Source organism: Egretta garzetta, unplaced genomic scaffold (genome assembly GCF_000687185.1).
Source record: "Egretta garzetta isolate BGI_Z169 unplaced genomic scaffold, ASM68718v1 scaffold424, whole genome shotgun sequence".
Classification (NCBI taxonomy): domain Eukaryota; kingdom Metazoa; phylum Chordata; class Aves; order Pelecaniformes; family Ardeidae; genus Egretta; species Egretta garzetta.
Genome location: NW_009259489.1, coordinates 1,078,333 through 1,103,724, shown reverse-complemented (window position 1 = coordinate 1,103,724; position 25,392 = coordinate 1,078,333). Strand labels below are relative to the sequence as shown.

The 25,392-nt window shown below is 38.2% G+C and overlaps 1 protein-coding gene across 1 annotated transcript in view; it reads right to left on the bottom strand.

Moving 5' to 3' along the window:
• The window catches only part of SV2C (synaptic vesicle glycoprotein 2C), a 77,734-nt gene that overhangs the window by 31,518 nt on the left and 20,824 nt on the right, over positions 1 to 25,392 (bottom strand). The window contains exons 2-3 of the mRNA XM_009637239.1: positions 23,894 to 24,074; positions 11,643 to 11,794 (exon numbers count right to left, since the gene is read on the bottom strand). Coding sequence (XP_009635534.1) covers positions 11,643 to 11,794; positions 23,894 to 24,074 — 333 coding nt within the window. The remainder of the gene's footprint in view (positions 1 to 11,642; positions 11,795 to 23,893; positions 24,075 to 25,392) is intronic.

Genomic DNA, 25,392 nt, shown 5'->3' with positions numbered 1-25,392 from the left:
GGCTCACAGTGAAGAAGAAAAGAGAAGCAATTAATCAAAAAAGACAATCAGGAACACTGCAGTTTATGAAAAGAAAATGGGGCCTATTTATCTAGCCTAACTTTTAGAAACAAAGCAATCACTGAAATGCTGAAACAGTTTCTGAAGAATACAGAGAGGACGTGTCTTTTAATGTTGATGTGCATTTTACTTTTCGCATGCTCCTGCAGTGTAACAACAGAACATCTATGTAATTCAAGAAAATCTTTCAAAATTTAACTTTATTATATTTTATTTGTTTGGAAGTTGTTGCAAGAAAAATCGTCTTTTAATGAGCATTTCAGTGCTGTGATTTAAGTCTCATTTCCTTTTTTGCTATTTAATTTACCTCTTATTATCTTATTTTTCTATTTTAAACAAAAAGGACCAATATCCTATCACAAAGAGGGAGACAGATAGACTAAACAGGCAGTTTATATGATCTAATAATTAGACCAGACGTGCATTCTAAGAATTATCTTCTAATGTAACAGCAGTCAATTAAACAAACCTGGTCGGTTGAATACGTGGAGCTTTTCCGTACATATTGTACATATGCATCAGAAGTCCTGAATTTGAACTTTGGTCAAACACTTCCAACACAAATATTACTTACACTCACAAGTCAAATACTAATGATCTTCAGTTATAATCTGTCATAGCAATCCAAGTGGTGGCAGGGGTGGGGCGGGAAGTGGATTTTGCCTACAGAGAGGCAGTCACAGTGTTTGAAATGTAATTATCAAAGGGAACAAGGAAAATACAACATATTAAATAAACAAAGGATTATATTATATTTTTCTTTTTATAAAGCTTCATGACTGCCTTACAGGGTCTAAATTATCCAGATATGATGAGGGAATCAGATACTTCTATTAGATTGAAGTGAATAAGTTTCCTGTGAGAAAATAAAACAATCTAAAAGCCTTACCTTGATCTCTTTAGCTGTGATTGCTCGCTTTTATATTATATGGCAATGCTGCCTTCAGGTAACAACTAGGAGAGGGGCCAAAACTTTCAATGCCCCAAACCAAATAGCCCATGTACTAGGAAGGAAACAAGATAATACGGACTCAAACAGCAAGAGAGAAGCAGAATGGTAGAAAGCAGCATCTCTTCCCCTCAGCCAGCATCAAAGCTGAGGAGATCAGCAGCTGAAACCTCAACCCAGAGCCCTCACTACCAAATCTTGCTGCTTCTCTTCACTCATTCTGTACTGTTTTCTGCTGGCATCTTTGGAAAGTGTAAAAATGCACCATGTTGGGAATATTAAGCACACAAATTCTATAGGGGAGGTAGATCAGTTTTTTCCCAATATTTCTACAGGTCCCTCCCCTGTAAATATAAGCAGAAATAATACAGTCAGATGCCCTATTCAGATACTCAGATACACATGGATAATTAAATATACTTTGATGGAATTGGAATTGCTTTCACAGAAGTAGGCATGATTTTTAAAAGTAACATTGAATATTTTCTTTGAGGAAGAGTATAAACAAACTTCCTGAAAAAGAAATCCAATGCCATTCTGCAACTGATTATGTTAATTTTATTTTAAAGGCAACTGCACTGCAAATTGAAAAATGCTATTCCAGTTGTATATCCAACTCACAGACAGAGTATATTATTGAAGTGAAAAGAAAATTACTAAAAGGACAATCACTACTCCTTCAGAGCATACGGTTTTATAAGCCAGACAAACAATATGCAAGTATGGTTGGCAAATTTGTACTGTCGTACTGTGTTCAAGAGAAAATGAATGCATTTATAGTTCCGAAAAATCATAGAATAAGACCAGTGACCTCTTCTCTTGCCTGCCTGTACAAATCACCTGAATTTTTCATCTGTTACAGACCAATCATGAAACCAAGAGCTTTTTTGTCTTTTTAAAATTAAGAACTTGAACAAAGAAGAAATCTCATCAGATTAGCATCTTGTTTATTTCTGAAAATGAAAAGCAAGGTTTATGCCTGACTCTGCATATATTTCTGATGGCCACTGGCTAGACTTCTAAGGCAACTTCATTAATTTTTTCTTAATTTATAGTCAAGGCCAATTCATTGTGTGAAACTGAGTTTTCATTAAAGCTAAGGCTGAGGAGTTGACATTGGTTTATTGCTGTAAGAATTATTGACTATTACTGTGGTTTCTGTGGAAAAGGATGTTTATGGCATTAGACAGTGATGTTTATGGCAACAGTCTGTTCACCTGTCTGATGGTTCCTCATGAGCGTCAATGAAAGCCATTGACCTACTTCAGTCAAATCTGATGGGAAGAAGTAGTCTCAAAGATAATCACATTCCCCAAAGTGTTGTGAAAGACACTGCCCAGACAGAGGGGAGAGACCCATCAGAGGATGGAATAAAAAGCAAGACAAGTCAGTGGTCCCTCAGGGATGCTGCAGCCATCCTGGGGGCTGAGACTGTGCCATGGCCATGCTATCCATCAGATCTGGCACCGGTCCAACCCAAGCCAAAACATGCTGCCTCCTCCCTGACAGCAGCTGGACTGGAGCAGGGCTGTAGCACAGTGGGGAGCATAGTGAGGGTGTGGGAAGCTGACTGTTTCCTATCGCACAGTGCTGGGTACAAGAAAGGGCAACCGGAGAGACAACAGCAGAAAGGGATCTGGAAAAAGCAAGGAGAAACCACCACTGTGGTGGTGCCTTGTAAGGGAAAGATGGCAAGACCAGAGAGAATGGGGTTAGCCAGGATCACAGGGACATTGACGGAACCCCCTATGAAACAGGACCTCATAACTTCTCTGCTCACAACACAACTTGCTAGTTTTTTCCTGAACCTTTCAATAAACAAATTTTCTCTTTCACAGTTAACCTAAAGAGCCCAAGAGAAGGTTATATTTGAAGCTCACTAATGAGCATCTTTAGTGCTCATTAAGTAGATGTGTTAAAAGCTACTTAAGCTTCTAACACTTGCAAATATAAACATTTAAATGACCATATCAAACCCTGCATTAGGACACAGAAAATCGAAAACTGATAAACAAAGTGATTTGTTTTGTTTTCCTAGCTGGACTGGCATAAGCAGCTATTCTAAATTCTGCTGTGTTTTGTCATTCTTGTTGTTCCTAAAGACGAAGATTTTTTTTAAGGTATACACATCCAGTATAATCTGATTTAATAGGATTATTTCAAATGAAGAGCAATTCATAAGTAGGTGTTGATAACTCAAGTTAACATTAAAACTGCCTCGTACCCACTTTAATTAACACGGATTTAAAACATATAGATATAGCTTCAGCCTGGAGAACACCAGATTAATGGAAGGGCATTAAGTATGGGTGGAAGCACAGCACATTGGGGATCCTTTTGCCTCTTACTGGAATGCAAAACTGGTCAACAGATGCTGCATTATGTAGTAGATGCCTTTATGTCTGATCTGTTCGATTTGTTCAGCATGATACAGTCTCATAGCAAATGTAGATTCAACCATAACAAAGCTGCAACTTCTTTTAAATCTCAAAGAGTATTTTTCATTGGTAAGGTACCACAGATTCAAGGATTCTGAATGCAGAATCAGAAAGGCAATTGTATGGAGGAGGCAAAATTGAAGAGCTGCTCTTGGTTTTAAAACTTGGATCAAATGTTTCCTCCAGGTTAAAAAAAAAAAAAAAAAAAAAAAAATTGATTTAAAGTTCTGCAGATTTATTAGTGTATTCCTGGGCTTTTTAAAACTGAGAAAAGACATATACAGCTCTTCCACAGGCCATCTTCTTTGCTATCTCTCTTTGTTCTGGATGACTAATAAAATTCAGAGATCTTCTGCAGAGAATGGGAGCTACTGTGTAATAGAAAATGGAGCCTTGGCCTCAGCTTTTTCCAAATGAGCTGCTGCTATGGCTTGGATTTGTTCTGTACCACCATGAAAAGGCAGACAAGTAGGGGGAAAGGTTTGAGAAGAATAAGAAAAGTAATGTTTTTTAAATTGAGAGTCCAGTATTTTCAAGATTAGGGAAGGACAGACATTTTAATTCCTCTTCCTACCACTGCAGGGTTATTCAGCAGAGAAACCCTCTGTCTTCCTTTTGGAGCTATCAGCTAGAGTAGTTTGATAGACAAGCACTTCCCTACATGTACTGTGAATGTCCAATGATGCTCCTTTTTCTTTTATTTTTGTGTGGCTTTTTGTTTGGTTGGTTGGTTTGTTTTGTTTTTCTAATTTCTGAAGCTCACTCCTCCTTTTGTCTTTGTTTTTCTTTATTTGCTCTTTTCTGGCCTACTCCAGCACTCTCTAGAGCAATGGTGTCTGTTTAATAGTTCCCTGAGAACAGGGGTGGGTGAGACCTTGAGGGGGCATCCGGTCCACCCACATGTTCCAAATCAGAATTAACGACGACACCTACTATATCCCTGAAATACATTAATCTAGAATTTTCTTACAGATTTACAGTAATTGAAATTTCACTACTTCCATAGCAGTTTTATTCAGATGCTTAGCTAACATACCATTAGAAAGTCTCATTATACATACTATCTCCCCTCAACAGAAATTTCAGCTCATTACTTTTTGTCTTATCATCAGTGAGCAGTTTTTTCCTTTTCCCTTTGCAGCTTCTCATGCTTTTCTCCTATTTGCCTTCTGCAAGATTAAAGAAGACATCACTGATGCACCTTTTGCATGCCTAAATCATTGATGGCATCCTATTTCAGCATGTTCCAGATTTGAATAAGGAAACCAAACAGCCATCATATGACTGTTTTTCCTATTTCCAACTCACATTAATCAGGTGTTGATGTACAAGGAACTGCAGTAATTAATCTCTGTAGATATGACTACTCAGTAGTTTCTCTGCCTGTTTGTTTCAGGCACAGTCACTGCAGCGATGCAGCAATATGAAATCAGTCAAGTGTGGGTCTTTTTATTATAAATCATGTAAGCGCACCCAGGTCTTTTGATTGCATGGGTGCGCTGCATCAGAGATAGTCAAATTCCCCTCTGGGGACTACAACAAAGGAAGGGAAGAAGAAGGAACTTGATGATCCTCTCCCTAAGATGAAACCATGACTTATAATACATTTATAAGCTGCTGAGCACCGTGATGCTGAGAAGATGCTGGAAGCAGCTGATGAAATAGCCATGAATGAAATCAAGCAGTACCTCTGATGCTCAGACCCACCTCTAACATCCATTTCAGAATTTAGAAGTGCTACCGTAAATATCTGAAATGCAGCAATATCTGTAAAAGTAACAGCCACTTAGAGCATCACCATCAACTTTGACACTTTGAAGCTTATAGATTTGAGCAGACAAATTTTGTCTAAAGCTCCTTATTAATCTGTGCAATCTCAACAAAGTAATTAATAGTGGTTTTTTCTACAGACAAGTAATAATGAGGTTAAGACCTTAACTTTTGAAAGCAGTCAAGAATTTTCTATACCCATCCAGGTACAATCCTGACCTAGACCTTGAGATACCCAAGTTTATGGGCTACTGTTGAAACAAATGTAGCCTATACAAGCTGCTAGCAAAAAATATGGCTTTTAGTACTTCATCTTAGTAACAAATCCATTCATTAACCTTTTAATTTCTACAAAAATAAATGCTGACAAACAGAAAAAGCTCCACTTTTTACTTATATTGTCTAAAACATATGCCATGTAACATTTATGTACTGGGCAACAATTGCTTCACAGCATTCATCCTGGAATAATCATTACCATAGAAGAGTGTCACCTTTTGACTCCACTTTGCTAATGCAATAAACTCTTGTCTCCTCGTAATGAGAGGAGACCAGCAGGCTAGACTGAGATCTTCATATGTCTACACCTGCAGCTCCCACCACTCAGAAGGATCCAGTTCAGCTCATCAGAAGTGCTGGAAGATGAATGGCTCCTAATATCCTTCTGCTTTTATTGCTAATCAAGTACTCATCATGCCCTATAATTCCAGTGATAATACATAGCATTGGAATAGTATCTTTTTATCCCAGTACTGCTGCTGCCATGTGCCACCGAGAAACCCTTTAGCCCAACAAAAAGAAAAGGTAGAATAAGGGAGTTAAAGGTTTTTCTGACTTCATTGGGACTGAACAGTTTTAGTCCATCATGTTTTCAGTTTAGCTTGTGTGCTGGTTTTGTCTGGGACAGAGTAAACTTTATTCAGAGCAGCTAGTATGGGGCTGTGTTTTGGATTTGTGCTGGAAACAGTGTTGATAACACAGGAATGTTTTGGTTACTGTTGAGCAGGGCTTACACAGAGTCAAGACCTTTTCTGCCTCTCACCCCACCAGTGAGGAGGCTGGTGTGTACAAGAAGCTGGGGGACACACATGCACACAGCTGGGACAGCTCCACTCTAATCACAATTACACTTGATTAGAAAGAAAAGACATTTATGGAGCCCTGTGCCTCTGAAAAGATTTACCTACTTATAGGGAGTAGAATTAAGAATGGGCAATGGGTCTTTTTCCTTACCTTTCCTATTCCACTCTGTGGAATAATTGCTGGAGGTGACTTAGAAATTAAACTTACATTCACATTTTAACGAAGGGTACAGCATTGACAAAGCTTCCAGGGTGGAGTGTGGCTGACAGGAAAGAAATCTATTCCATGGAAGTTTCCTAGGCTTGCAAACTTAGATGTTGGCTACACTGGGGGAACTTGGTGTGCTGACTCTAAGAGGAACTGTATGGAGTGTGGAGTGGAGTGGACACACCGCAGTCAGGCTCTATACAATACGGGAACTTGAAGGTACAATGGACCCAATAAGCTGTATACTTGCTACCCTGGGCCAACGGTCTGTCATGTCTTTGACAAAATGCTGTCGTTTTGGTGAACTTTGCCCATTATAATATCACTATAATACCAAGACACACCTCCATCCCAAAAGCCAGCCACCTCCAAGGTGTAAGCACTCCTCACTGTGATTGCGCTTTAACATTTTTCTAGTCTATACCTTTAAAAGCAAAGTGAGAAAATTTTACTCTAATCGTAACAAAGGTACATAGGACTAGAGTCACTCAAGCTCCACCTGAAAGGTAAAAAATTATATAAAATAACTTAAGGGAGAGAGGATGTTAGGGAAGATACCATCATGTACAAGAAGATACCATCCTCGTGTCTGGGATCCATCGATGGACTGAGCCTCTCTTCCCCCCATCGGGACACCTTTGGGTAAGATTTGAACACTTGGTTATACCAAGTGCCTCCCCGGAAAACTTAGAAAATCTCTATGGAGTGGCTTTATTTATTTATTTATTTATTTATATCTTTTAATGCGTTTACTCATACTCTTGGTATTTGCACGTGCTTTGCAGACAGTGAATTTACCACCGGCAATCCAAAAGAACCTGTGTTTCTGTTCCTTCAATAAACTGCACTATTAATTAATCTAGCAGTGATAGTTCTCATTGAACGCGACCAAACTCTTTAAGTGTGGCCGTGGTAGTTCACAGAACGCAACTGCACTGAAGGTGTATCGCGTTACTTGTGCATCCGCAATCATGATACTTCAGTACACTGAACACGACCGGACTTACAATGACGAATTGGGCATCACTCCAAATTACTTTAACCTTTAACAAGACATTCTCCTCCAAATTTGTGTTCCTGAATGGTGCTAAATACCTCTCCTATGAACATGAGTAACTGGTCCTCAGTTAAGTGGAAAAAAGACTCTACTGATGAAAAGTGAATAGTTTAGATGAAGATCTGGTCTGAATAGAATGTTTAGACTAAAGACTTAAATCTGCTTTTTGCATTGAGTGTGTTAGAAAGTAACATGTTTCCTATTTCCTTGATTCTGTATTTTTATTTCTGTAGTCTTTCAGTGAATAATCTAGCCTAATTTAGTTGGAATTTGATATGGATACATATGGAAGTAATATCTCTGCCTCTGATCATACCGTGGAGATTTGTTCACTGGAGCCATTTGACATCGTCATCTCCTCTCTCCTCTTGTAAATACCAGAGGTGGGGGGGGGCTAGAGTGTGGGGAAAGCTTCAGATTTCAAGTGCAGTTTACACTGTAGCAGCCTGGACACCTGCACCATCCTGGTCATACTCGCCATCACTCCCAGTTCTCTGCCTTGCAATCTGATTTCTTTTTGGCCACATATTCCCTTTCTTGTTCAGGAATAGGATTTACAAATCAATGAAGTCAATATTTGTTTGTCAGTAAGCAAAATACTCCAGGGAATGTTTCGAATTCCAAAAGGGTTTTCTGTAGTTTATGAAGCCAGAAAGGGCTTATGTACATCATAGATGCAAAACATAAAACTACAAAGAATACCCAAACTGATAGGTTAAATATGCTGAAATCCTTATCCAGCTTCCCCTGATTTTTAGTTTGGCACAAGAAAAATTGAGACTGATTTTTAAAATAATACATGTGCATAGCAGGCAACATTTTTTTTTTTTGTAGAACTGATAATTTTATAACTTTCTTCTGGTTGTTCTTTATTTATGGGGTAAAATGGCTAGAACAACATGCATAATTCTTTTTTGTTCCTATACTCAGACTAACATGTTAACTTGGTGTAACACAATGGTAATATAACACTATCTGGATTTTAAACTGAAATGTAATTCCTCACCTCTTCATTATTTGAAACATGAACCTTTTAAAGACTATTGTAATAAACATTTGATGCATTTGACATCTTTTAACTAATCTACATTGAAGTTTGATGATAAATTTAAAGTTGCACTTGCAAAATTATTTATAAAACAGTAATTATCCTTCCTTTCCAGCCTGTCCTAAGTAGCAATTTCTTTGTACCAGCCTAATCTGGGACTTCGTTAATTGGCAGCAATTAGAAGATTTCTCTGCTGATGTTTGTTCTAATAGCTCTCTTTCAGAGACCCTGAACAAGTCTACATCCATTTTCGGTTTTTAAACAAAAGCCAACAGCTATAGACTTCAAGAAGCCCTGACATAGCGGTGCTTGCCTTCCACATTATATTAGCCTTTCAGTATGTGGTCACTGCAGCACTACGTCACACTGCTCTTAACAGCATGCTGATGCCAAGGGAACTATTGACTTCCTTTTATTTCATGTTTCAGAGTGTTACTCAGGTTTCAGACACTCCTGTGCTGCTTGAACAGAAACAGAGATAAACTGTTACATATAGAGAATGTAATCTTTGTTTTCTTACAGAAAGATAGAGCTAAATGTTCAGCTGTTAAACTTGTCTAACTTCACTGGCTGCCTTGGGCTAGATAATGTATACTGGCTGTGTATCTAGGACTTTTTAAAGTGGCTTATATAAGAGGCAGTACAAATGAAAGGAATAAATTTGTAAAAGAGGGAGAAAAAAAGTCTACAAAATGATTCTACTCTGTTGGCCTGGTATTTTTCTATTCATTTGAGAATAATTCCACTACGCTCAATGGCAGTTTATTGCTTTTCGACAGATGCAACCTCATTCACTGCTGTTGAGTAACTTCTGAGTTCAGCTGGGAAAAATCAACTCTGTTTACCTCTCATGTGAGAAGCAGAGAGCTCAGAAATCCCTACACACTACATAAATGTGCTTTAGAAGTGGGTGGGCTGCTTTGTTTCTAATTATGTTTTGCTTCCTGGTCAGTGGAGACATGAATGATGAGAAGGACTGGAAGTGATTTGGATAACAATCTGTATCTTTCCTTAATTCTGGCAAAATAATTCCTTGGAAACCATGTAGAAATTATAAAAGAGAAGACACAGCTACAAGAGTCTCCTCATGAATGCAGGTGATACAAACGGTGCAGAGGTCTGCCCTGGTATTCGCCTGGCCCGGAGTGTTTCCAGGAGGATACAGCAATGGGTGACCATGCTCTCCTGACTGCCAGGGCAGGGTTTGCCCTGGGAGCCCCTGGCAATGCCTGAGACCTTGGCACAGCATCACAACAACAAAGCAGTCTGCTCCTGGTCCTGAGCTGGGGTGATTCCATGTTTGTACTAGGAACTAAGACACAGGCTTTCACAACACAACAGAAAAGTATAATTTAAAGTGAAAACAATTTTAAGACCTCACCAAAACTCATAAATACACTCTGTTTAATTTTGTCAAAATGATGTGTAAACCCACTTCTTTTCCTGTGAGGAAGGATTGTTTCAGCTGTCTATAGCTTGCTTCTTAGGTCTCCTTTCGGCTATTACAACTTTCCTTAATATATTGCAAGGAGAGTGATTTACATTTGAAGAATTCTGACTTTTAAAATTGGTTTTTACATTCTTTTAAATGATTTCATAAATATTTTTGCATAAGGGCACAAAAGAAAAATCAGTGCAGCATGGTTTTTAGTTGCTGATATTCTTCCACTGCTAAAGAAAGAAGAAAATGATTCCCTCTAGTGCCACTGCTTTGGTATAAGGAAGTGTAATATATTATTATTAATTGAGATATACTGCCATGTGACAATTTAAAAGCACCTCAGTAAAGGTTGTTGAGTTATTTATAAAATCTACAATGAAATTAGACAACCTATGTAAATCAGTCTGTCATAATGTTTGCATTTTCCACTGAAAGATAAAGAAAATTAAATTCCATAGGAAAGCAAAAAGTACTTGGCATCCAGAGCAATTTGCTAATTGGAAAAAAAATAAGTTACACATTGTGCCTTGTCAGCAAAAATTCCCCTCTTTGATTCCAGCAATTCAAAGCCAAAAGGCAACGATGAAGACGTAGATAAAGGTTGTATGTACTGGACTCTAAATTTGATTAATCTGCATGATTATAATTCATTTCTGGGCATTACTGCTTGCTAAATGTTCCAATCACTTTGGGCAAACCTTATGAAGTTGTCCTCTCTTTCACAATCCAACTGCAATAAACCTCACTGCTTGGCTAAAGAAAGCTGCTTTGGGTGCCAGCTAACTCACAATGCTGCTTTACTTGTCTTGAGTGCCAGGGAGAAGTGCTTGCAGATGCTGATTTTCAAGAACCCCTGAGCAGCCTCAGCAACCCTGGAGACCCGTGAGCACTTAATTCTTCTAAAAGACAAGCCCAAGAGACTAAGAATTGAATCTGTACCTCCACATAATGTTTAACCAGTAATGAGCTCTTTCACAAAGTGCTTATATTGCATGTGTGCGTAACTTCAGCCATTACAAGCTTTCGGTCTTATTCACCCCTACAGCATTTAAGTGCACTCTGTCCAATTACTCTATTTCTACACCATTAAAAAGATCTACTAAGAATGAAACATTCAGCATGGCTTTCTATTCAGAACTAGTGCTGCAAACATTAAGATAGTCCTTACTCTTCTTTCTCAAGAATGTATAATTGACATTTTATCTCTGTATCAAACAAACAAACACAGTGAGCATAAATTTGACATCCAGCTATTTAAAATGTTTTTTCTGTGATGGAAGTCTCCACATCACTTATTTTCTCCAGATTCAACAATAACACAAATTATATTTTCATGTGTCCAGGTTTTCAGTAATTTAAAGAATCTGACTAAACGTGGGTATTGGCTAATTTTTGTGCCTTTTAATATACTGTTTGTTATTTAGGGTACAACCTATTTTCATTATTTCCACTAAAAGGATCCAACTTTTTTCTTAACATCATCGTCAGTATTTTGAGAACAGACATGAAGTCACCTTTTTAAACTACACTTCAAGAGTTTTGCTTCCATACTAGAAGAGCTACAAATCACAAGGAGATGTTTTTCTTACCATAATGAGGAATTATTGCCCAAGCCATTGCAGAAGCGTAGATGCCACCAATCATCCAAAACATACAGAGCCAACTCAGGTGTTCACCTCGTTTCTCCCGAGCAAGCACTTCCGAAAAATAGGAGAAAACTGTTGGCACAGCTCCACCAATCCTAAAAGGAGATACAGATGACAGATTAAGTGAGAGAGTAACAGTTAGCTGAAGTTTGAACAAGCCCATAGCTGCAGCCATTGAAAATCCAAACTACAGGCAGCTTTTCTAGCAAGAGTGGTTTTTCTCAAATTGCACCATGTATTAGGGAACTCTTGAGGAAACTCACTAGTTTGGACACAATTTTTGTCAAATATTCCCCTGAAAACTCTGTGTACAATTTGTTGCATTGAGTGATTGAAGGGGATTGTCAATGTGCCAGCCACTGGAAGAGAAACTATCACAAAACAGACTTTCACTAACACAAAAATCCTGAAATCATGGCAGTCTACTGAGAAGTGTCAAAATACATTGCTTTTAACTGAAGATACTAGTAATTATCCCAGAGAATAATAGATATTTCTCAAAATCTTGCCTCTGATGCTCTAGGTAATCACGCAGTGTCTAAATGCCAACTATGTCACTAATACATTTTATTTCATGCATATTTAAAAATATGTTTTATTCAGTTTCACTACATGATTTGCTAAGCCCATGCTGGTTTTTTTTACTTAAGTTTTTTTATGAAAAGCCTATGCACTCATATAATATCCAGTTTTTCACATGGTAAAAATAAACACTGTCTGAAGGTTAATTGGACAGAAAGAAGAGTTCAACTTGGTTTTACAAAAATTAGAGTAACTTAATTTATGTATCATTTTCAGTACAAGCTTCCAGATCATCTTTTTCTGTCTTTATCTCTTTACTACCAATGCAAACTGTCAAATGTTCTACAACAGGATAAGTCTTTGTGGATTTTGTTTTTCCTGCTAGAGAAAATACATGTGAAGCCTGAAGAGGTATTCTTACACACCGGATTACCTACTCTAAAGCAGTATCTTGCATGGTTTGAATTTTTAACTGTATTTTAAAGATAAATGCATATTTATGCTGTCATCTGGGAGTTCACAAACTGTGAGCAAAAAGAAGGAAGCTTGAAACAGATTAAAACATATATTAAAAAGGAAAACATGAATACAGAAATGGTATTTCACTCCTAAGAAAAGTCAGTGCTATAGCAATACAGTTTATTTTAATACATCTTCAGGTACAGTGATGAAGTACTGGACTGAGCTGTTACACCTGCTTTGGGGTCTGCTGTTTTGTCACATCCTTCTAGACAGCTTTTCATGAAGTACTTCTGGTCAACTCTTAGCTTTACAATGAATGTTTCCCATAGTTGAGCCTGCTAGTTCTTATACTCTCTTCCAGTTCTGCAAAGGTTTTTCTCCATGAATTCTTGTTAGATATACAGCTAACAAGGGCTGTATCTCATTTCTTCTTATGGGTGAAAACACTAAAAGTCTTCATTAGTAAACTGCCCTGCCACAGGCAACGGGAGACACTGTCCTTGGAGGTTCTCCCAGAAGCCCAGGGTGAGAAACAGTGGAAGGGCCATGGCCAAGTGTGGAATCACAGCTCATTCTCCTGTAATGGGGAAGCCCTGCTGCCTCAGTGGTGCTATGGGCTCAGGGCTCTTCAATTCCCAAAGTATAAGCAGATTACAGCTATGATTTCTTACACTCCAGGGCTCAGGCACAACTTTGAATTGCACTCCCCCAGTACTGCCCAAATGCAGTACTCATGGATCTAATTAGAGTTCTTCTTCTGTTGTTGAAAATTCACTAGCAGAACCAGAAACAAGGTCTTCCTCTTTCCTGTCTAAGCTGGAAAGTGCTGATGAAGAGTTATAGGCTCCCATTTTCAAGAAGACCTAAATTAATAGATTGCTTATGGCATGTAGGACAGTATCATTCATGCAATAAAGCCCTACCTAAAGAGTATAATTTTTGGTAAGTGCTTTTTTCTGATTGCTTCTGCACATTAAGAAAAGTAAAGAGAGTGGTAAGTAAATATATATTTGGTAATTATCCCATTCTATTATCCTATCTGTTCTTCTAAATTTACAGTTTTCTTCATTTCATGTCTTCTCACGAAGTACAGAATCTACTATTTATTTTATAATGCAGTTACTGTGGTAATAAATATAGCCTGAAACCATCTGTGTTATATAGCACAATTAATAGTAAATCACGTTTAACACTGTAATAGTTTTCCTATTGCAAAGTGATTGAAAATATTCTCTGTAAAGGGTTCATTTCAGGCAAATAGAGGCCTTACACTTATGAAATTCAAGCCTCAACATATAATCTTCTTGAAATCTCCCTTAAATTTCCTAGGCTGGAATTCTGATGGAGTGGGTCTTGTAGAGAGTTTCCAATGGGTGAATTAAGTCATGCATCCATAGGTCATAAAAATGTTTGTGGGATGATGGTTTAGTAAATGTTTGGATGCTTCAAGTGGAAACAATGTACCCTATCCTAATGTCATAAAATGTACAGAGATCCTGACCAAAGGCAACAAAAAAGGCATCTCCTACCTGTCAGCATGAACCAACTATACTGTGGAGGATGGAAGGTTGATGCTGCTTTAACATTTAAAACTGATCCAGGTGGATTGACTCATATGTTATATCCTAAAGGTCCTCCAAGGCTGCAGAAAAAGCACTGTTTGTACTGACCAATTTAGTAGAGCAACTTTTCTAATGAATAGACTTTTTAGACATGTAAGAGGAATTTTGGAGCCAGCAGTCCAAAATGTTTATTTAGGATAGACAAAGAATCAGAAAAAAAAATTAATCAGCTTTTAAAAACTCCCAGGTTTTCTGCTTCGTCTGGTGTGATTAAGTTGCCATTTCCACTGAGTACACCAACAGGCTAAGAAAAGCTTAAAAGTTCAGATACTATGTTCATATTGATTAAACAGTGAAAATAACTTGTCTGTTGCCTAAAGGAGAAATAAAGGATGTATTTTCATCATACAGACAACAGCTGCTATTTAGAGTTGTAAGTCTCTGTCCTGGTTTTGGCTGGGATAGAGTTAGTTTTCTTCCTAGTAGCTGGCATAGTGCTGTGTTTTGGATTTAGTACTAGAATAATGCTGCTAACACACTGATGGTTTAGTTGTTGCCAGGCAAGGCTTACATCAGTCAAGGAATTTTCAGCTTCCCACGCTCTGCCAGGTGCACAAGAAGCTGGGAGCGGGCACACCCGGGACAGCTGACCCCAACTGGCCAAAGGGCTATTCCAGACCATATGACGTCATGGTCAGTATAGAAACTGGGGGGAGTTCATAGAATCATAGAATGTTTTGGGTTGGAAGGGACCCCGAGAGGTCATCTAGTCCAAATCCCCTGCAGTCAGCAGGGACACCGCTAACTAGATCAGGCTGCTCAGAGCCCCGTCCAACCTGGCCTTGAATGTTTCCAGGGATGGGGCCTCCACTACCTCTCCGGGCAACCTGTTCCAGCGTTTTACCCCCCTCATGGTACAGAATTTCTTCCTTATATCCAGTCTAAACCTACCCTGGTTTAGTTTAAAGCTCTTACCCCTTGTCCTGTCACAGTTGGCCCTACTAAAAAGATTTTCCCTGTCTTTCCTATAGGCCCCCTTTAGGTACTGAAAGGCCGCAATCAGGTCTCCCCGCAGCCTTCTCTTCTCCAGGCTGAACAAGCCCAACTCTCTCAGCCTGTCCTCATAGGAGAGGGGCTCCAGCCCTTGGATCATTTTAGCAGCCCTCCTCTGGACCCGCTGCAACACTTCCATGTCCTTCTTGTGCTGAGGACTCCAGAGCCGGACACAGTACTCACCAGAGCAGAGTAGAGTTGGCCAGGGGCCAGCAATTGCTGCTCAGGGATGGGGTGGGCATCGGTTGGTGGGTGGTGAGTGGTTGCATCACTTGTTTTTTCCTGACTTTTGTTCTTTCTGTTGTTCTTGTTTTCCTTTTCACTGTAATTTATTGTTATAATTCCCATCTTATCATAATAAGAATTATTATAATTTATTTTATTTCAATTATTAAATGAGCAGCTGCATGATACTTAGTTGCCAGCTGCGGCTAAACCATGACACCGTTTCATAGCAACTGTGTAGTAGTAAAGTGTGTGCGCTTCCTCGCACCTTAAATGTGTGAATGGAAAACTTACTTCTTAGCTGGTTAAATTCTTCCTTCTGGCCTCACGTAAGTGAGGAATGATACTGCTAGAAGCTTTTAGGATACATTTGATACATGAAACTACATTCTTCCCTTCACATGTCTGCACATGTGGATGAAAAACTTATGAAAACCTTGCTGACTTGAGAAGAATGTTTATTCTAAAAGATTGGAAGCATTTTAACTTTCTTAAATGCAAATGATTCAAGCAAACTGTTATTTATGTATTTCTTCAGCCATCATAGCCAAAGCAGTGGATGCAAACTTGTTACCCATAGATCACAGGGGGGAGTCCATGCATTACTTCCTAAAGGATCACAAGAGGTACCTACAAGGTGTAAATATATTGTTAGTATGTACAAATTAAGTATAAAGGGGTTTTGTACCTCCACTGGAAAATTGTGTAGAATCTGGACATATTTTAAAGATTAAAAAAACACTGGTCTAAACCTCTGGGTTGATGACCATGGGTGATAACTGCCTCCAGAATAACAGATTCTGCTATGAGGCACAGTCTAATACCAGCAAGAGGCAAAACTTTGTTGAGCTTGGCTCAAGACAATAAAATAAACTCTCTCACTCTACAAGGATCAGTCTCTGCACCTAAACCAACAGGATGCATTCCTTCAGCCTTGTCCTTTTTAATAAGATGTATGTAGGAATATGTGCAAGAACAACACTTAATAAACAGCAGGAGCCTTCTTCTACTGAAGGTATTACTCCATATGTGGAGAGAATTGCTTAAGTGTCAGTCAAAAGAATGACAAATGTCAGTCATGACCTTTTTCAGTTATTTTTCATCTTCTCTGATAAACCCCATCAGAAGTAGACAGAGAAAGAGCAGAATGCTCGATTGGAAGGAAATACTGACTAAACAGCATATTGTTACCCTTTTTGATACAAAAGATAAGCCAGTTTTGGAGCCTTACGGGTTACTTCTGCAAGGAGGAAAAATTAGTGACTGAATATGTTATTTGATGCCTCAAAATTCTTATTCTACTCTTACTTCTTACTCTTGGGGTTTTTTTCAGGACTATGTTCTTAATACCTTTCTAGCTACATTTTTAGGTTTTGGCTACTTCTTTCAGTCTGCTTTTGCTCACATACAGACACATACACGCGGGAGTCCTCCACTGTCTAGTACCTGTGCCTTGCAGCTGCATTTTAGCCTCTAGTGAAAGACATTTCCTACACAGTTCAGCTTCCACTCAGCATGCATGTGGCATGTGTTTTGGTTGGTAGCTCATATTTGGTCAGTTCTGTTACTTCAGAAAAAGAGTTGTACTGTTTCTTCTATTTATTCACAAAGAAGGGCAGCTCCTTATCCAGCATTTTGCTGCAATTTTTCTTGTGGATTTTAGATTCAAAAAGAACAACGGTTACCCATGGGGAAAGGGCAATACAGAAATAAGCAACTGATATAATCCCACTTTTCAGCAAAAGAAGTTTCAATTTCTGACCCCAGAAAATCATCCAAACTGAAGCTCTGTTTTTATAATGTTTTCTGTACACCCTCTGTTCATGTTTGTTCTGTGAAATTATGGGCAGGGGGAAACCAAAAGGAGATTTAAGTAGTGCACCCTAGGAGAGTAGGATTCAGTGAAACAAACAATAAGCTAAGGTACATTTGCATTTTCTTTGTCACAAAAAATGATAATAAATGTCTGCTAATCTACCTTCAGAGCTGTGATTTGTCACAACAGATTTTGGCAACTGCACAGTGTGACAGCTGGGATGAAAACACTTCGGCAAGGCATTCAGGAACCTCTGGCTTCAGACAGAAGCCTTTGTTTATTTGCAGATTCACTAGCCAACGGGGCTTGAAATGCAAAATCATACAAGGAATAGAGATAATTAGGAAAAAACCCCTTCCAGAATACTAACTGCACAAGGCAGAATGGTGTTCTTCTGAAATACCTTGTCCTCTTCTCTTTCAAACTTGGACACCATTCAGACTAAAAATAAAGACATGTCTGTGTGAGATGGCATTTGCGAGTGGTCACCTTGTTATTTGCAATTTGTTAAAAATTGATAGAGCTCAGAACACAGATTCAGTCTTACATTCCTGAGATTTGGAAACAGCCCACCACCCTTTGTCCTTCTGTCCAATTGCACCTACTCTTCCCTCTTCTTATTAACAGTTCTTTACCCCCACTACCACAATTTTCATTAAAAAACATCTGTTAGTTTTCCTTTCAGAACTGCCATTAGACTGGTGAAGTACCTAAGAGTGAGCAGCCAGATTGATCGGTTCTCCTTCAGAACTGTTGGATAAAGCCCTACAAAATTGCAGAAGGGTATAGGCTAAGATTTGCTGATCATTCTACCCATGTTTAAATACATGTAATGTTTAAATACATGTAAACCAAGCCTCTTTGAACTATGTATGCTAGAGAAGTTGTCTTTCAAGTACACACATGGGCTGTATGCTATTAATAGCAAGAGATTCTTTGTGATAAAGATTCACGTGATTATTTATTGAATTTACAGTACTGTCAGTTCTGATGGAAGATGAGCTGATGAGCAAGCAGTTCATTTCCCAAATTTACCCAATACTATTTTAAAAAATCAAGTCAAATTTGATCTCAGATTCAAACATATAGTTCCAAAGAATTTGCGTGCAGTACTTGCTCAGCTAGATATGTCAAAGAAATTGCTTTCAGATCTGCCGGTATTGGTAGTCGCAAAATCATTGTTTATGAACACTTGCTTTTGTGGATTTTCTTCTTCTTTTTCGTTGCTCTTTTCAATTTTTACGTTTTCTTTTGACTGTTTTCTGTCATGCAGGCTCTCTACCTTATTTACATATTTCCCTTGTCTAGTCTTTTCCTTTTGTAGAATCTTCCTTTCATCATAAGAATACTGTCCTCTTCTCCTAACAGTCTTTGGAAAGACCACTTCTCTCCCAGCTATCCCGGATTTACATGAGTCAACCTTTACCCACAGCTGAAGCTGAAAGGGCTAGATCAAAGCTATTTGTAAAGCTCAGACCTTGCCAACTGCTTGCTTGGCTTGACTGAGAAGCATGTCTACCCTTTTGGCATACGCTATTGGCTTTGAAGCCAGTCACCTGCAGAGCTATTCATTAGTTCACAGTGTAAAACCACTGATAGCCACGGGTGGGAGACAGCTGGGACCTGGAGAGGAGCTAGAGACAGTAGGATTACAACACTTTGAGGGTGAGAGGACACAACATTTTTCATGAGAAAGAAGTGGAGCGAGTGTGAAGAGGTAAAAGATAAATAGAACATGGTAATAAATACTGATGACACACAATTATAAAAGCAGCCTGTTGGTCTAGATCTGAAGTTACTGAAGGCAACTGCTTGTGTAGGCCAGCCATCTTGTGCTGTGTCCACATGGTCCATATTTCTGCTAGAACATTTTTACATTTGTTATGCATACAGGTTGCTTGCATGTCCTTCCTATCCTGGGCATTAAGAGAAGGGGAATAGACAACACTACACGTAATGTACGAAAGTGGTGGTAAAAGTCAGCATGCGTGGGTTTGCACAGGAAATCACATCAAAGCTGCTAGTTACAAAAATCTTCATCCACAGTTTTGGACTTTCACTAACTGTTGATTCCTCACAAGAGCATGAAGAATTTGAGAAAAGTCAAAAATTATGAGTTTAGTGCTACTACATTGACACTAGCACTCTTTGGTAGATCCCAGTAATGTGCAAGGAGTACTGCAGGTAGCTTTAGAGATATTTTCTGAGGAAAGGTTAAGAAAGCTGTCTGAAGGTGAGTCTCAGATTTAACGAAGTGTGGTCTAAAGTCTTCTGGAAAAGAAACACTATATGATAGTGTGTCTTGAGAGACACTGTTATTCACAAGGGGTAATGGGCAAGGAAAAGGCTTCTTAATAGCTTTTAGTTACATACTTAATGACATCTAAGCTGCACTTCCTAATATTTCTGTTAATTTGGAGAAGACATTTGGCCAAACTGGCAATTTTGGCAAACTAAAAGAAAACTCTGTAGTCTGGTCATAATGTCTGGTTCGTAAAATGAGACACATTTATTTAGCATTTTTTACTTTGCTCATGAAAAAGAATAAATTTTATCTGGGACCAAACATGTCAGCTTGTCTGAAGAATTTCTAAACCATAGTTTGTCTCAGGATATTTATTTCAGATAGCTTTTTACTGCATGAAAACTCTGATTACTTTTAGAAGTAACATTTGGGCTGGATAAGCATGATACAGTTTTCCAAAATTGTATCTTTGGTTATTTCAAAGCAACTGAAATGAAATTTACAGGGATAATATAACTATATAGTGCACTTTTAAGCACTTTATTCTAAAGTGAATTGTTGTACTTAGAAAAACTGCATCTGAAATTACCTAAAAGTATCAAAAATAGTCAACTAATAGCTTAGATTAAAGAAATACAATTTTTTTCTGTAGAGGTTAGATAAAATTCTCTAGGTGAGAATAATGCTTCACAGTGGCAGTGCTGAACAGGCGACAACTCCAGTTCCATTCAAGTTAGCAGCGATGTTATGAGTCATGTTCTGGTATTAGAGAAAAGTTCCTTTGACAATTTGAAAGACAGATCTAACAAGGTGCTTTTTGATGATAAATCTTTGCACATTCCCCCAGTGGCTAATGATGAATACAGCTCACAATTTCTTGTCTAGGTCTTTTTACTTTGTAGGAAGCCATGTCTAAAGCCTTCCTAGACCTTTATCAGGCTTTTGGATTCAATTTCCTTTTGAGTTTTGATTTTGGATTAATCAATGTAAGAATCACAGTTATGATACTATTTTCCATAAAAGGAAATGATTTTGCAGACTGTCCGACATTTCTTTATTCTTTTCACTAGCTTAAGTTCACCTTTCAGACTTTCATATCCCTCAATGCCCTTCACCCAACAACATCTTAATATTATTTATACTCCAAATATATATTACAAATCACCTTTTTGCATACAAAATTTTTAACAGTTTTAGGTTTTTCAGAAGCAAAAATAAAAAATTAGAAGGGATTTTTTTCCCTGAGCAGTTTGCTTCTATATACACATTTTGACCGCAAGAGAATCTAAGAAGAATTTATTTTATAGTATTTTTCATAAATAAAATCTTCTATCTGATACTGGTTTTATTTTTCATGCTTCTTAATCCGCTTTTATGTTATCTAGAAGATATCAGACAAGTTTAATCTCTATACACCTAAATGATTTTATATCTTTTGAATACTTCTTAATACTTTATTGACTTTTAATTATATGAAATTTTCCATATAACTCTCTGCTCCTTCAGAAAGCTTTTCACCAATCTGAGTAACAGTACTCTTTTCCCTTTAAAACGTAGCATTCAATTCTTTCCTTAAAATTAATCCTATTTCATATTTGGGCTCTTTGATTCACACAAAATTACTGGAACAAAGCCTCCTCCCTTGGTAATACAGATGACTTTCGGTAAGAAATGGGATCTGACATCTACTGTCCAAAGACAGGACTTCTAAAATGAGGAGAGGTTATAACGAGAAATTAAGTTGAATTTCTATTCCCACCTAACTGACACAACTTCTTTTTTGTTTGAGCAAGACGTGGGATGTAGTAAAGAATGGAATAAATGTTCAAGATTTAGTTCAAACCCTTTAAGCAAATTTCCTGTCATACAGCAAGAAGATACGGCTTCAAACTGGGCACAAATATCTGGGAGTTCTTCAGTGAGCTATACCAGAAAGATTTTGCCTTCTTGCACAGCAACCGATGCATCTGGAAACAGAGACCTGCAAGATGTATGCTCTTACAGTGGGTATATTTGTGCCCAGCTGTTTAAAAGTGAAAAGATTTTACTTTTCTGCCTCTGCAACTGGAACATTCTAGCCTCTCTCTTCTTTTTTGGTGCTTGGCATATGATGTGTCTCTTGCTGTTACAGCTGCTCTCAGAGCAAGATCCTATCCAAAATGGGATCAAAAAACAGAGGAAAGGTGGATGTGACACAAATACTATCTTTAATATTGCTCTTAAATGAAAAGTAAGCCTTCTCTGAGAGCAGGTGAGCAGATGAAAAAGAAGGTCTCCAAACATGCAAAGTCTGGTGGAAAAAATGCATCATCACAGGCAAATAGTAAGAAAAGAAAAAGGAAGAGCTTTCCCTCATCTTGACAGTATGAAGCACAGATACAGTTCTAGAAACTTCGTGGCTTTTATAATGCAACTCTGATACCAGCTGATGGAGGAGAAATCCAGTCTTTCAACAAAAGAGCAAACATGAGCCAGTCATGAATCTTTCTCTGCACTAGTTGGCATGAGCTCTGCAGCTCATGCCGTCTTGGGTTTTGTTCCTGTTGGTGGTGGTGGTTGGTTGTTGGTTTTGGAGGGGCTAAAATGTAGTACATGGTGTCAAATTATCTATCATCTATTCATGCAGCTCTCAAAGATGAGGTAGGAGGACTTTGGACACAGTGAGGACCCACATGGAGGTATAAGATACAGCTATGAAGGGCCTGCACCTTCAAAGACCATTAATCATAAGCTGGGTACATAATGGAACATACTTCCCAATCCAGGACATAGATCTATCATGAGTAAATCTACAGGCACTGTACATTACTGGAAAAGTTACTGCCACAGATGAGGAAGAGATCCTGCAGGCAAGTTCGGCATGAGGAATAACAAATACAAGTTTTATGTATGCCCCAAGAAGGACAGTCTTGATGAAAGACAATAATGTCACAAACCTTTGTGGCATAAGGGCCCGCTATTGCCCTCATGAATTGGGCAGGCTAAGCAGGGATACAATAAGCTTCTGAACTTTGACAGGATCAAAGTAGAGTGAAAGTGCCATGCAACATGGTCAGTGTTTCTCTATGGAGAAACAAAACATGGCACCTGGATAGATAGTGACCTATGATATGAAATACATGCAAAGCAGCTGGATGGAATTTTTTGGTTTGTTTTTCTAAGTTTTTATTTTAAGAATTAGAACAGTTGCCATTTCCTCTTGGTCTCTTTTAGAGTCATATCTGATGATCTGGTGACAGACTAAAGGGATTCCTCTAGGAAAAGGACTCCTCCCACCTCCTTCCTGTCTCCCCTTGCCTTTCCATTCCCCTTCCTAAATCAGTTTAATAGTACTTAGTGCTATGGCAATTTCCTTTTGGTATGGGTGTCTAACCCTACTCTGCTTCAGACTAGTTCAAAGTGTTTCTAAAACTGTAGACATCACACAACAGTGTTAGTGCACTAAAGCTACTTAAACTACAGCCAACAAACCATACAAGCAGTGGACTTCATGTGCACGGCTTTATGACACAGCATACCGTGCTCTACCCAGATCCTGCTTGTTCAGCATCCTAAAGACTGGTAGTGGCCTGAAATTGAATTGTAATTGGGATTTTTGATCTGAATCAAGCAATTACCAGAAGTGCTAAACTAACTGCTTTGCAGAACAGAGCTCTTGATTATCCAAGGGTGCAGTAAAGGTAGAAGCTTTCTCATAGTAATTTACATAGTATCTCAATCTCTGCTCATGTAAGTTTAAAATGCTAAACTTAATTGACCATTACCAATATCTTAAACTTTTCCAACAACTGAGAAGTTATTTAAATTAAAAGAAAAGCAAACATGGCCACAAACAACATTCTTCTAGAAAAAGCAGTGAGATCTGGCATGCTCCAGGGCCCCATTTTAAATTTGACAGTCTTGACTTCAGTAGAATTATAAACAATATTATGCACACAAAGACACTAGAAACTTTACAGATATTATGGAAATCTTACAGTACACACGTGAGGAGGGTATTGTTTTGCTGACTGAACAAGTAGTACATAAAGGAACTGAAGCATAAAGAAATTAAGCAAGTTGATCGAGTTCACAAGTCTGTTGCCAAGTAAGAACAGACCTTGATCTCACACTTTGCAGTCTGTGTCTTTCCCCTAAAATCATTATTCTTCCCCTTCAAGTTGTTATTTAGGAATGCAGTGACTACCTTGTTTAGTTCTCTTGCTGCTGACACAGACTATGTTTCTATATTAAAAAATGTACTTTTGCAAACAGGAAAGTTTTATTAATACACAGAATTGTGGAAATGAACAAAAGCAGAGGAGCTTACCCAAATCCAGAAAACAAGCGACAGAAGAGGAAGAAGCCATAGCCCTGGACAAATGATGAAAGGAAGGCAAAGAATCCGTTGACAGACATGCATATCAGGAGTGACTGTCTCCTTCCCACCTTGTCTGCCAAGCCTCCCCAGAAGAATGCTCCCACCATCATCCCAAGGTACACTATGCTACCTGCAATACACACAAAAAAAAGATATTGTTTTGTGAGCTACATAACTGACCACAATTGACCACACCAAAAATAGTTGATCTTCTATATTTACAAAACAAACAGTATAGAAATTAATTTCTCTTTTCTCAGTGAATAGAAATTATATGCATAGCTTTGCAAATGTATCTAGGGAGAACAGATTTCCTACCGTGTCTTTGTCACCTGTTACCAGACATACTGAAGCTTAATATAATTATTAAACAAGGTGCCTCTAGCTAAAACAATTCAAATACAGGCAAATAAGACTGAATGGGAGAAAGAATCCCACTATTTCCTTACTAATAAACCACATTCATGTCAAATACTGCAAAAATTGTAACTTCCTCTACAGAACCAAATTTTCTGAACATTTCTAGTATATAAGCAGTCCTCTAGGGGATTAATCACTGGGATAAAGATGTGCTAAGTGCAAAGGAAGCTGATTATGAAACATACACTTTCCATTTGAGATCTATAGAATCAAAGGTGTCAAGCGTGATTGTGGGATTTTTTTTCTCCCTTCTACTTCAGTGTACTGCTTTATTTAAACAGGCACTGTCCTGTATACAGAAAAGCAGTGGAATGTTTTGGGTTGGGGTTATTTTTTCAAAGAATTTTGGAACAGATACATTACAGTTTAGCTACATACATTAAAATGAGATAGGGAAAAATTATTTTGGAGTGACTTTTTTTAGCATTCATGACGTTTTCAACGTGAAGTACTTTCCACAGAAAGATAAGTTGATATATTTAACAATCTGACCATTCACATCTTAGCATATTGTACATTATTTCCTTTCCAGAGACAAACCTTCTGTGGGACATTTGGCAAAAATGCACAACACATTGAGCAGACTGTCAGAAGAAAAAGTAGCTCCCAAACTTTGGACAGAACCAACCAGATTTTTATTTTGTTTGATACGTGTAATATTCTTTTTCCACCTACTTTCTTATTAACTTTCCAGATTGGGTTTAATCTACCTAGCAGTTGCTACCATCTTATATGTCTACTACAGAGCAGGAATTAAATATAAAGTAGCTGGGAACAGCTAAAATACTAGCAATCCTTGTCCTGTGTCTCTTTTTGATCAGCCACAAGAATGGGCAAATTCCCCGGCAACTCTGTTGCACTTTAGTTGCTGTTGTGTAGAATCCTGGCCTCCAAAAGAATCACCTCTGTCCTGCAGAAGGTAGTTGGAAGGGAAAGAAAGCTGAAAGAAATACTTAAATGCCTGTCTTGGTTAACTGCACATTAATGTAAAGATCACTCATGGGTAATTCCATGCAGGGAATTACAGA